Source organism: Microcaecilia unicolor, chromosome 4, assembly GCF_901765095.1.
Source record: "Microcaecilia unicolor chromosome 4, aMicUni1.1, whole genome shotgun sequence".
Classification (NCBI taxonomy): domain Eukaryota; kingdom Metazoa; phylum Chordata; class Amphibia; order Gymnophiona; family Siphonopidae; genus Microcaecilia; species Microcaecilia unicolor.
The window spans coordinates 39875077-39889578 of NC_044034.1; the positions used below are offsets into that span (position 1 = coordinate 39875077).

General features: G+C 44.4%; 1 protein-coding gene across 1 annotated transcript in view; it reads left to right on the forward strand.

The window, feature by feature from the left end:
• The first annotated feature begins 9527 nt into the window (after positions 1 to 9527).
• TYR (tyrosinase) overlaps positions 9528 to 14502 on the forward strand; it is a 61855-nt gene continuing 56880 nt past the window's right edge. The window contains exon 1 of the mRNA XM_030199348.1: positions 9528 to 10346. Within this exon, the coding sequence (XP_030055208.1) occupies positions 9528 to 10346 (819 nt within the window). The remainder of the gene's footprint in view (positions 10347 to 14502) is intronic.

A 14502-nucleotide genomic window follows, 5' to 3' on the forward strand; every position in this document is an offset into this window, starting at 1 on the left:
TACAGCCTAGGGTTCATCACTGGAACAATACTGCTCTGTTCACTTCTGTTAGTCCCTCTTCCTTGTAAGTACTGATTTCAACGTTTTCTGTTTAAAGACAATATTAGGAATAGAATATACTCAGGTGTGGATTTAACAATAGGCAACACAGGAACTGGCCCGAGCAAATAATAGCCTCCTTCTGTTTACTTTAGGGTACAATTGTGGCAGTAGCACTGAAGGCCCCTTTGCATAAAAGTCCAGAGAAAGAATCGCTCACCATTTCCACCTCGGGAAAAATTACTGCGGTGGAAAAAGCCAGTGATTCTCTAAAGAAATCACATGCAAATGAGCAGCATGGACATTTATCGTGCAGCTTGGTAGGGAAAGTGCCAGGCCATGCGTACAGCATCTACCCGCTAAGTGTGGCTGCTCTGCACATGTTCAGAACGGCATGTACTACACATGGCCGTGAAAGGAAATGCCCCCCTAGTATCTGAAGAATAGGATGATCCTCCACACACCACCAAGGACACTAAGGACTTTCACTAACTACACCCTCTCCAAAAGACATTACAAAATGTGGTACCCGCAAGCGAGCCTTCTCCGGAGTAGTCCCCACAGTCTGGAATGCAGTGCCTGAAAGGCTCCGCTTAACACAAGACTACCTCTACTTCAGGAAGCAGGTGAAAGCTTGGCTCTTCAACCAAGCCTTTAATGGAAGAAGTAACTAACTTGTTAGTCACACTCACACACACAAGGATTGACTCAGGCTGCACATACTGCAACGGGACATGTTTATCCACTCCTACCCTAGCTGAGATCATATTTAACCATCTCTCTGACCTCACGTGCAACTTTCTTCAAATCAATCACCTTACTTTCTAATTCTTCCTACTTTCTTACTCATCTATATGTTACAGCTTTGCCTCACCCCTTCACTACCAATTATAATGTTCTAGTACATGTGTGTGTTGTCATTGCAAGTAGTATACCATGCTATACTGAAATTAAACATGACCAAAACCGAGCTTCTCATTTTCCCCCCAAACCCACCTCCCCACTCCCCCCCGTTTTCTATTTCTGTTCATGGCTCTCTCATTCTCCCTGTCTCCTCAGTTTGAAACCTTGGGGTCATCTTTGACTCTTCTCTCTCCTTCTCTGCTCATATCCAGCAGATCGCCAAGACCTGTCGTTTCTTTCTTTACAACATCCGTAAAATCCGCCCCTTTCTTTCTGAGCACTCTACCAAAACCCTCATCCACACCCTTGTCACGTCGCGTTTAGACTACTGCAATCTGCTTCTTGCTGGCCTCCCACTTAGTCACCTCTCCCCTCTCCAATCGGTTCAAAACTCTGCTGCCCGTCTCGTCTTCCGCCAGGGTCGCTTTACTCATACTACCCCTCTCCTCAAGTCGCTTCACTGGCTCCCTATCCATTTTCGCATCCTGTTCAAACTTCTTCTACTAACCTATAAATGTACTCATTCTGCTGCTCCCCAGTATCTCTCCACACTCGTCCTTCCCTACACCCCTTCCCGTGCACTCCGCTCCACGGATAAATTCTTCTTCTCTGTTCCCTTCTCCACTACTGCCAACTCCAGACTTCGCGCCTTCTGTTTCGCTGCACCCTACACCTGGAATAAACTTCCTGAGCCCCTACGTCTTGCCCCATCCTTGGCCACCTTTAAATCTAGACTGAAAGCCCACCTCTATAACATTGCTTTTGACTCGTAACCACTTGTAACCACTCACCTCCACCTACCCTCCTCTCCTCCTTCCTGTTCACATTAATTGATTTGATTTGCTTACTTTATTTTTTTGTCTATTAGATTGTAAGCTCTTTGAGCAGGGAATGTCTTTCTTCTATGTTTGTGCAGCGCTGCATACGCCTTGTAGCGCTATAAAAATGCTAAATAGTAGTAGTAGTAGTAGTATTGTTATTCGAATATTTTTACTGCTGTAATTGCCTATTGTTCATGTTTGATCTATTCTTACTGTACACCGCCTTGAGTGAATTCCTTCAAAAAGGCGGTAAATAAATTCTAATAAATAAATAAATACACACATACAAACTGCAAGTATGAAAACCATGTGTATTGCCAATGCACAATCATTTAAAAATGCTCACTTCTCTTCAAGCCTACCATGGCAGTCCAGAGCCAGAAAGGCCATTGCAGGATGCCAAAAAGCAGCAGTAGCGGGAGGGAGCTGATTTCCTTCCCCCGCTGACCGCCAGAGCCTGAAGGGACATTGGTGACTGTTGTATGATTGTGGCAGGGCCTCTTTAGTATCCATCAGCCATGATGAGGAACGAGACAACACAAATTGCCTAAAGCAACAGTAGCAGGAGGGTGCCAATACTCGCTGGGATCAAAAGGATTCAACAAGGGACATTCAAAGATGATGCAGGGAGCAATAGCAGAGACAGAAGACTACATGGACTGATCTGGCACAGTGACAACAAGCTGCTCAAAAGAATTACAGCTGTTCCAGACCTCCCATTAAATTTTGCTCACTATAGGTAGGCAGTCCTTGCTGTTCATCACTTGTAAATGACAGTGCATCCCTCGGAATGCAAATTTGAATACTGATCAGCTCATTTATATGCTTTACCATACCATTTCCGTTGTCTGCCGTCATGAATGGAAAACAGCCTGCAGAACCTGGAAAAGGTGCAGAGAAGGGCGACGAAAATGATAAAGGGGATGGGACGACTTCCCTATGAGGAAAGGCTAAAGTGGCTGTGGCTCTTCAGCTTGGAGAAAAGGCGGCTGAGGGGAGATATGATAGAGGTCTATAAAATAATGAGTGGAGTCGAACAGGTAGATGTGAAGCGTTTGTTCACACTTTCCAAAAATACTAGGACTAGGGGGCATGCGATGAAGCTACAATGTAGTAAATTTAAAACGAATCAGAGAAAATGTTTCTTCACTCAACGTGTAATTAAACTCTGGAATTCGTTGCCAGAGAATGTGGTAAAGGCGGTTAGCTTAGCAGAGTTTAAAAAAGGTTTGGACGGCTTCCTAAAGGAAAAGTCCATAGACCGTTATTAAATGAACTTGGGGAAAATCCACTATTTCTAGGATAAGCAGTATAAAATGTTTTGTACATTGTTGGGATCTTGCCGGGTATTTGTGACCTGGATTGGCCAGTGTTGGAAACAGGATGCTGGGCTCGATGGACCTTTGGTCTTTCCCAGTATGGCAATACTTATGTACTTATGTAACCTCTTTTATGCATCTCCCGCTGAGAAACGTGGTCGCTAAATCAGCTGGAACTGGTCAAAAAAGCACGTTGGTGGCCAGGTAAGTTTTGCGCATCGGGCCCAATGTCCTTCACCTGCTCTTCTTCTGGATCTCCAATCTTTGGGATCTCTGCCTCCACCCCTCCCTACTACTACTACTACTATTTAGCATTTCTATAACGCTACAAGGCATACGCAGCGCTGCACAAACATAGAAGAAAGACAGTCCCTGCTCAAAGAGCTTACAATCTAATAGACAAAAAATAAATAAAGTAAGCAAATCAAATCAATTAATGTGGACGGGAAGGAAGAGAGGAGGGTAGGTGGAGGCGAGTGGTTACAAGTGGTTATGAGTCAAAAGCAATGTTAAAGAGGTGGGCTTTCAGTCTAGATTTAAAGGTGGCCAAGGATGGGGCAAGACGTAGGGGCTCAGGAAGTTTATTCCAGGCGTAGGGTGCAGCAAGACAGAAGGCGCGAAGTCTGGAGTTGGCAGTAGTGGAGAAGGGAACAGATAAGAAGGATTTATCCATGGAGCGGAGTGCATGGGAAGGGGTGTAGGGAAGGACGAGTGTGGAGAGATACTGGGGAGCAGCAGAGTGAATACATTTATAGGTTAGTAGAAGAAGTTTGAACAGGATGCGAAAACGGATAGGGAGCCAGTGAAGGGTCTTGAGGAGAGGGGTAGTATGAGTAAAGCGACCCTGGCGGAAGATGAGACGGGCAGCAGAGCTTTGAACCGACTGGACAGGGGAGAGGTGACTAAGTGGGAGGCCAGCAAGAAGCAGATTGCAGTAGTCTAAACGAGAGGTGACAAGGGTGTGGATGAGGGTTTTGGTAGAGTGCTCGGAAAGAAAGGGGCGGATTTTACGGATGTTGTAAAGAAAGAAACGACAGGTCTTGGCAATCTGCTGGATATGAGCAGAGAAGGAGAGAGAAGAGTCAAAGATGACCCCAAGGTTTCGAGCTGAGGAGACAGGGAGAATGAGAGAGCCATCAACAGAAATAGAAAACGGGGGGAGCGGGGAGGTGGGTTTGGGGGGGAAAATGAGAAGCTCGGTTTTGGTCATATTTAATTTCAGGTGGTGTTGAGACATCCAGACAGCGATGTCAGACAAGCACGCTGAAACTTTGGTTTGGATGCAAGGTGAGATATCAGGGGTAGAAAGGTAGATTTGGGAGTCATCAGCATAGAGATGGTAGGAAAAGCCATGGGATGAGATTAATGAGCCAAGGGAAGAAGTGTAGATAGAAAAGAGGAGGGGACCAAGAACAGAACCCTGAGGTACGCCGACAGGCAGAGGGATAGAAGTAGAAGAGGATCTACCAGAGTGAACACTAAAGATGCGGAGGGAGAGGTAGGAAGAGAACCAGGAAAGGACAGAGCCCTGGAATCCAAGTGAGGACAGGGTATCGAGAAGTATGCTGTGATCGACAGTGTCAAACGCAGCGGAAAGATCAAGAAGAATGAGGATGGAATATTGACCTCTGGATTTAGCCAGTAATAGGTCATTGGAGACTTTAGTAAGCGCAGTTTCGGTTGAGTGGAGAGGGCGAAAACCAGATTGTAGTGGGTCAAGAATAGCATGTGAGGAGAGAAAATCAAGGCAGCGGCGGTGAACAGCAAGCTCAAGTAATTTGGAGAGAAAAGGAAGGAGGGAGATGGGTCGGTAATTAGAGGGACAAGTAGGGTCGAGTGAAGGCTTCTTAAGGAGAGGTGTGACCACAGCATGTTTAAAGGCAGCAGGGACAGTCGCAGTGGAAAGTGAGAGGTTGAGAATGTGACAGATAAAAGGAATAAGAGTAGGAGAGATGGCATTAAGAAGGTGGGTGGGAATGGGATCAGAGGAACAGGTGGTACATTTTGAGGAAGAAAGGAGAAGTGTAGTTTCCTCAATAGTAACTTCAGGAAAGGAGGAAAGGGAATGAGGGGAAGGAGAGAGAGGGGAACGGACTAGTGGAGGGAGAGCTGGTGAGGTAGAGAAAGCAAGGTTTATCTTTTGAACCTTGTTGTGAAAGAATTCAGCAAGGGTCTGAGGAGATAATGAAGGGGGAGTTGGGGGAGGGGGCACCTCCCCCTTCCTTCCCTCTGTTGTCTGGGATCTGCTTTCTAGTCCTGCCTTACATCTGGCCCTGAATAAACAGGCTATTGATGGGCTCACCATTGATTAATGTTTTTTTATTTGAATTACTTTATATTTTTGTATGTGCTATTATACCCCACATTATCCAAAAATTAATTTCAGTTCAATGTGGCTTACAGTTAACAAACAGGATTACATTCACAAATATAACCTCAATTTATTGAACCCATGTGTCAATTAGCAGCAAAGTGTTAAAGTGATTCACAAAAGAAAAACAAAATCAATCCCTCCTCTCCCCCCCCCCCCAAAAAAAAAAATACAAAATACAATCCAAAGAATAAGTTTTAAAAAATGCTAAAATGGATAAAAGCTACAGATTCACACTGTAGCAGTGCAGCTTTTGCTTCCGGTCTTTGGAATTAATTCCAGAAGGAAAGCTGAATTTGGTAGTCTTATATGATGATAGAATCTGCCTATGAAAAAAGGATATCATGACACTTTTCTACAGATATTTACCGTGGAGGTTCCTGCAGTAGCCTGGCTATCATCTGTCAGGGCTAGTCACTGGATGGAATGTTTTGCCTTTCAGCCTCTCTAGGACACCGAAGAAAGGGAACTGATTTACATGTGAAGACATCGGAGCCAACTTTTCAAAATTATTGGGGGTGCTAAGCTCAACAGAAATGATCTCTCCCTGGAGACAGTCAAGGAACATGTTCGATATTGGGGGTGCTCAAGCACCCACAGCACCCACAGAGCTGGCTCCTATGTGTGAAGAAGACCTTATACTGATCCTGCTCCTCAGGAACTGAATTGACCACTGGGACTAGAATAAGGTTAATAGGAACAGAAATGTTGCTAGCGACTCACTGGTAACTTAGCCATACTGCCAAACCTGGTGTTCTCAGTGATGATGTCCCACACAGCATGGGGCGTAGCCAGACAGCAGATTTTGGGTGGGCCTAGGCAGCAAGTGGGTGGGCACCAAGTGTTCTCTACCACACCAAAAAGTATCTCAGCTGGTGGAAAAATGCTTCTCTCCACCTTGGCAGTCTGCAGCAGACATGCGCTGAAAACTGAGCTTGCTTAGGTGCCAGTATCATGGAGAGCAGCATTTTCGTTACCTTCAGGGGGAAGTCTTCAGCTGGCAGAGATTGTGATCCCCACCAGCTACCGCTAAACGTATACTACTGTTGGGTGGGCCTGAGCCCTATGTGTATGGGCCCCGGCCCACCCAGGCCCACCTGTGGCTACGCCACTGGCATGAATGACTTTTAAACAGGAAACGACTGTAACTGCTTGCTGATTGAACTGAAGCAGGGGTTCTCAGCCCTATCCTCGGGACACATACCGCCAGTCAGGTTTTCAGGACACCCACAATGAGTATACATGAGACAAATTTAAATGTTCTGCCTCCATTGTATGCAAATCTATCTCATGCATATTCATTGTGGGTATCTTGAAAACCTGACTTGCTTGGTGTGTCCCAAGGACTGGAATGAGAACCCCTATATAGAACATAAGAGTAGTCGTACTGGGTCAGACCAATGGTCCATCTAGCCCAGTGTCCTGTTTTCCAAACAGTGGTCAAGCCAGGTCACAAGTACCTGGCAGAAACCCAAATCGTGGCAACATTCCATAATACAAATCGTAGGGCAAGCGATTGCTTCCCATGTCTGCTTCAACAGCAGACTATGGATTTTTCCTGCAGGGATTTGTCCAAACCCCTGAACTAAAGGTACATAGTAGTAGCATTGGACTGGTTTGTTATGGTTCATACTCGAGGAAAGGTGGTATTTGAGTTCCTGAAGCCCTGTGGTAAAATGAATCTGCATACTGTTCTGTTATCCCTGAGCTTCATGAAAGATTCATTTAGAACATGGCTCCAAAACCTGTCCTGGGGTATCCCCAGCCACTCTTGTTTTCAGGATACCCACGATGAATATTCATGAGAGAGATCTGCATGCAGTGGAGGCAGTGCATGCAAATCTCTCTCACATATATCCATTGTGGATAGCTTTTATTTATTTATTTATTTATTGCTCTTGTATCCCACATTTTCCCACCTCTTTGCAGGCTCAATGTGGCTTACAAAAAACCTGTCATGGCATCACCATTACAGGGTACAAAGATAAATTGGAGATATAAAGGTATCGGTAATAACAAGGCTAACAGTCAATCTGTTCAATTAATTATAGAAAGAAAACGATCAAAGTAAGAGGATGTGTTGATGTGTTGTAGCTGTTATGGATTTTCGTGATAGGCTTTGGTGAAGAGATATGTTTTCAACGATTTACGAAAGTTTGTTATTTCTTGAAAACCTGACTGACTGGGGAACCCCCAGGACAGATTTGGGAACCACTAAACTCTGCTAGATGCTTAATGCTCAAAAATCAGTTAATAGGGAAGAGGCAGGAGTTCGCCATGCATCTAACATGGCTAACAGCAAACATGACAGATAATGCATGCAATTAATCGTAGATACACAACAAATGGCTATTCAGACACAATGCGCATCGGTACCTTCCATTTGAAAATCAGTTGAGTGGCGTGTCCGGTAGACAGAATAAAAGTATTCACACTGGTGGAAACCACGTAGATAACTACATATGTAGTTGGCAGCACCGTACTGGGACAGACCAAAGGTTCACTCTGGGTACTTACACCAATAATCAAAGCAAAACTATATCTAAGTGCACTAATACTTCCTGTACATCATTCTGCAGTGCCCAAATTGGTCATCACCTCATCCTACAATGTCTGTCCAGGAAAATAGTGTTCATACTGATAAATGAGGAATGCTTGCATAAGGCCCTGGGCAAAGAGGCCTGTGATGCTGCCTTGGCATTCCTCCAGCCTAGCAGCATAAAGGATTAAAGGCCCTCGTGTTCCTCGGCAACGGTCATGTGATGACCTCCTGACCCCTGGAAAGGCAGTGCTTATGGGCAAGCTACATCCATGGGGCTTCTCATATGACCAAGGGAAAGAGCTTCAGATCAGAAAGGATAAATGATCTAGCCATCCTGAGACCTGCCTTGTCCTCCTGCTGCTTTAAGAAACCATAACTGAGGCTGCTGTATTTCAAACTTTCAGTTACATGCCTGAAAACAAAACGGTTCGTATGCTAAGCGTAACATGGTTTAGTGTGAAAATTGATGTGGTGACCAGAGTGAAAAGGGCACACTAGTTGTTTCATTAATGAATTTAGTTCTAGCACATACACGATGGGCATTGATTTTCCTGGTGAACTAGTCTTTCACTTTCATTAGCAGAAGAAATTGTATTAAAGTGGTGCTGGCTGATCCAGGGAAAGTAGGCGAGAGTGGGCACCTTACTTTTTTATTTGATTTACAATGACCTGGGATTTTTTCCCCCTAAGTAGAGAGGTGTGGTAGCTGTGTTAGTCCACTCTTAAAGGTTATCAATAGAAATCAAAACAAAATAAAACATGGAAAAGAAAATAAGATGATACCTTTTTTATTGGACATAACTTAATACATTTCTTGATTAACTTTCGAAGGTTGCCCTTCTTCGTCAGATCGGAAATAAGCAAATGTGTTAGCAGATAGTATATATAAAAGAAACAACAAAGCATTACTTTGACAGTCTGTCTGTCAGACTGTCATAGTAATGCTTTGATGTTTCCCCCTAAGAAAATTATAAACTGAAAGTAATGAGCATTTTCTTTACATTACGTGTGGTATTTAAAATGCAATAATCTATCGTCTTTAGTCAAACACTTTGCATTCATGGCATTACTATTGGTTCAACGATGCATTCTGCATATTTATTTACAGCAATTGACCTTAGTTGGCTGTCTTTCACTCAAATAAGCACACTACCAAATTAAATATAAGGACTGTTTGCCCATTCAGAGCTACTTTCGGATATGTTGTGTATGCACTCTTCCCTCCCCAACAGCCCCCTTTCCCTTTTCATTTACTGCATACACTCACACACATACACCTCATTGCCACACACACACATTCACCATCCTCCCTCTAGCTCGATCATGTGCATGGGCTGAGGAAGGCAAAAGTCAGAATGGTCTTTTTATGTCTGAAGCAGGGGAAAAGGCAGCACGAAATGAAGCTGGCTATAAGCCAGAACATGTGATAATCAAGTTTCATAGTTCGAGGGAATGTTTCAGTAGGGGTAGAAATTAAGAGCTGGTGTACCCACGCCTCACTGCACTGTACTGTAACTCTCCTATGTTGGAAGATGTTCCTTGTGGTTGTGAATTGCTTACTAGGGACTTTGCAGCTTGCTTTGGGACAATTCCCCCGTGCTTGCACCACTGTAGGTGCTTTACTTCGTAAGGAATGCTGTCCTGCCTGGCCTGGGGATGAGTCTCCTTGTGGGCAGCTCTCTGGCAGAGGGTCCTGCCAGGACATAGTTCTGTCCAGTGCTCCACTTGGGCTCCAATTTCCTTTCTCAGGGATAGACGACAGAGAAGACTGGCCTGCGGTGTTTTACAACAGAACCTGTCAATGCACTGCCAACTTCATGGGTTATAACTGTGCGGAGTGCAGGTTTGGCTTCTCCGGGTTGAACTGTACAGAAAGGAGAATATTAATAAGGAGGAACCTTCTTCAGATGAATGCCACAGAGAAAAACAAGTTCCTTGCTTACCTCAACTTGGCTAAACACACCACCAGCGTTGATTATGTAATAGCCACTGGCACTTATGGCCAAATGAGCAATGGGCTTTCCCCTTTGTTCACTGACATCAATGTATATGACCTCTTTGTCTGGATGCATTACTATGCATCTCGAGACACCTTTTTAGATGGGGTAAACGCTTGGACGGATATCGATTTTGCTCATGAAGCCCCAGGTTTTCTCCCTTGGCATAGGGTCTTTCTTCTTCTGTGGGAGCATGAGATCCAAAAACTGACTGGAGATGAAAGTTTCACTATTCCATACTGGGACTGGCGGGATGCTCAGGACTGTCAAGTCTGCATCGATGAGCTACTGGGAGGCCGGCACCCCTCTGTTTCTAACCTCCTCAGTCCAGCTTCCTTCTTTTCTTCATGGCAGGTAGGAATTATTTTTGAATATGTATTCACAATCCACAAAGGTAAATACCATTGACTCTGACTATCAATGGTCTGCATCTTCATACTAAACAATCAGACTTACATTTCAGCAATCAAAGACTTTTCCATTTATTTATTTATTTATTTGTTGCATTTGTATCCCACATTTTCCCACCTTTTTGCAGGCTCAATGTGGCTTATATTATGCTGTAATGGTGATCGCCATTTCCGGAATGAGAAATACAAAGTGGTATTGCATTAAAGTTCATAAATGATAGATGACAGCCAGTCAATGTCCAGAGAGCAGTGATTGGACTATCTATATATTCAGTGCTTTTACCTGTTTGAATCGCCTCACTGAATGTACCAGATTCTATATATGGTGCTGGAAAAAATGCGCTTAGCGCTATTCTATAAACCTTGTCCAAATTTAGGTGCGGTTTATAGAATGTTCATGGCACCCATCCCCCAAGACTAAAATTTAGGCAAGATCATCTATGCCAACTAAAACCTGGTGCAAATGCCTGCACCTAACTTAGGCACAGATCAGGCATATTCTATAACAGTGCATGTAAATTTTAGGAACACCCATGCCCCTCCCATGTACATGCCCCTTTTTGAGATCCGTGCATTAGAATTTACATGCACCACTTTTCAGAATACACTTAGAAAACTGCATGCGTAAATTCTAATTAGTGCCAGTTAGTGCTGATAATTACTTACTATTGACCAATTATCGGCGCTGATTAGCTCGCTAATCAATTAAGTTGCATAAGCAATTTGGCCACACTGCCAAATTTGTGTGTGCGACTTTAGGCGCCATATATAGAATCCGAGCCAATATGTGTAACAACTTAAGCAGTGGCACCGGTGCATAAAATTAATACAGTCACCAAATTTCTCAGTCTTGCCTTTTAAGTGTCTTCCAAAAATAGGCACTTGTCCACTTTCTGCTTCCTATTTTCTGAAACCAATGCCTTGCATTTCAATTAGAGATTTATATTAAAATCCTTCTTTGCTACACCCCACCACAAATGCACACATTGCCAAGAACTTTCAAACCTTAGGGGTTCTTTTATTAAAGTGCATTAAGCTTTTACCCTCAGATTCTGTATCGGTCGCCCAAAATCAGGCGCTCAGTTTTGGATGCAGATCGCAGATCAGGATGCAAAGTAATTGGCTACATTGGTATTAACAATCAATAACAGGTGTTAACAAGCACTTGACAGTACTTAGGAGTTATGCTGGATCTTCCCTGTGCCCTATTCTGTAAAATGCACACCTAAATTTTTACAGTGTGCAACTCCAAAGGGGGCATGGCTAAGGGAGGGGCATGAGTGAGTCTGGAGCATTCCCAGATTTTAGGCACAGAGTTTAGAATATCTGCATTTCCACAGCTAACTGTCATTAGCTGAGCGCGAGCACCTTTGGCAGGTGTAAATACTCACGCCCAACGTTAGGCATGAAATGCCCACTAAGAGGACCATTTACAAAGCAGCGGTAAGCTCTACCACACATGTAGCGTGTGCCAAATTGACACTACTGCCCAGTTAGCATGCCCACCCGGCGGTAATTTAAAAGTTAGCGCATGCTGTTTCCCACTGTAGAAAATATTTTTCTGTTTTCTACCACGAGGGATGTTCCCAGCGGTAATCGTCAGTGTGACCACATTGGTGCATGCTGCAAGTGTACCGTGCATGTAGCACATGAGTCTTTACTGCTAGGTCAGTGAGTGGCGGTAAGGGCTCAAGCAGTAAATAGCCATGAATATTAGTACACAACCATTTACTGCCCCCGTTAAAAAGAGCCTTTTTCCCAGCCGTGGTAAAAAATGGCCCCATGCGCAGCAAAAACACATGCCCACCCTAGCGCAGGCCACTTTTTACCACGGCTTAGTAAAAGGACCCCTCAGCTAGTATTTTATTTATTTATTTATTTATTTATTTATTAGGATTTATTTATCACCTTTTTGAAGGAATTCACTCAAGGTAGTGTACATTAAGAATAAATCAAACATAAGCAACAGACAATTACAGCAATAAAAATATTCAAATAACAACACAAAGTATGGCATAGAGGGGCATAATCAAACGTGGACGCCCATCTCCATGGGCGACTATCTCCAAGGACGGGTCCGTGAAGGAGCAGGACAGACCGTATTTTCGAAAAAGATTGGCATCCATCTTTTGTTTCGATAATACGGTTGGTGCCGGGCAAATGCATCAGATTTGGGCGGATTTGAGCTGGGCGATATCGGTTTTCAGCAATAATGGAAACCGAAGGCACCCATCTCAAAAACGAACAACTCCAAGGCATTTGGTCATGGGAGGGGCCAGGATTCATAGTGCACTGGTCCCCCTCACATGCCAAGACACCAACCGGGCACCCTAGGGGGCACTTGTAAAAAGTAAAAAAAATAATTAAAATACCTCCCAAGTCCATAGCTCCCTTACCTTGGGTGCTGAGCCCCCCAAATCCCCCCCAAAACCCACTGCCCACAAGTCTACACCATTATCATAGCACTTATGGGTGAAGGGGGGCACCTAGATGTGGGTACAGTGGGTTTGGGGGCGGTTTGGAGGGCGCCCATTCAGCAGCACAAGTGTAACAGGTAGGGGGGATGGGCCTGGGTCCACCTGCCTGAAGTCCACTGCACCCACTAACAACTGCTCCAGGGACCTGCATACTGCTGTGATGGAGCTGGGTATGATATTTGAGGCTGGCACACAGGCTGGCAAAAAAAGTTTTGAAAGTTCTTTTTTTTTCGGTGGGAGGGGGTTAGTGACCACTGGGGGAGTCAGGGGAGGTCATCCCCGATTCCCTCCGGTGGTCATCTGGGCAGTTGGGGCACTTTTTGGGGACTTGTTCGTGAAGAAAAAGGGTAAAAAAAAAAAGCGGCCCAAATTCTCGCTACTGCCGCCCTTCTTTTTTCCATTATTGGCCGAGCGTGCCCATCTCTCCTCGGACGATAAACACTCCCCAGTCCCGCCTTCACCACACCTCCAACACGCCCCCGTCAACTTTGTTAGTTCCCACGACAGACTGCAGTTAGAGGCGCCCAAAACCGGCTTTCGATTATACCGATTTGGGCGCCCATGAGAGAAAGATGCCCATCTCCCGATTTGGGTCAAAATATGGGCGTCTTTCTCTTTCGAAAATAAGCTGGATAGTATACTACTTAAAATGTCAACACAATACGTAATAGAACATTTTAATAGACAGGGTAGAGTATAAGCAAAGATGGAACATATAGATAGGTAAGAGTGTAAGAGGAATGAAAAAATAAGTGGACAAATTTAAAGAAGGTTGCACATGAGGTCAGAGGTGATTAAATATTATCTCAGCTAGGGTAGGAGTGGATAAACATGCCCTGCTGCAGTATATACAGCCTGTATCACTCTGTGTGTGTGTGTGTGTGTGTGTGTGTGTGTGTGTGTGTGTGTGTGTGTGTGTGTGTGTGTGTGTGTGTGTGTGTGTGTGTGTGAGAGAGAGAGAGACTAACAAGTTAGTTACTTTTTCCATTAAAGTCCTGGTTGAACAGCCAAGCTTTCACCTGCTTCCTGAAGTAGAGGTAAGTCTTCTGTGAAGTGCAGCCTTCTATAAAGTCTGATCCACGCGGAGTGCCCTTTGCAGAATACTAGTTTAGCATGGATCATCCCGGAGCCTAACCATTTATTGAATCTAGTCCTATATACGCAAATTAAAGTGCGTTAGCCAGTGCTATAGAAGCAAGCTAACAGGTACCATACTGGCATGACAGTTTCCACACCCTAATGCACACATTAACTGCATATTAACTCCATCCGAATCAACACAAACACACCTAAATCTGCACTACCCAAGCTGCAAAGGACTCAAATACAAATCAACTTATGCATCAGTGGCGTAGCCAGAAAGCAATTTTTGGGTGGGCCAACAAGTCAGATGGGTGGGCACCAGGGTTGCCAACTTTTTTGAAATTGAAAAACTTGCCACCTGATACCCCACCCCATGCTCCAGCTCTACTCCACTCCCAATAACTTCAATAAGGGTAGCAGTGCAGGCTTCAGGGGGAAGTACAAGAGATTGCACTCTTCCGCCTCCATTGAGCCTCGGGTCCCTAACACACATACTTAGCCTGTATAGCAAGACCAAACACTTTTCAACATATCTTTCCA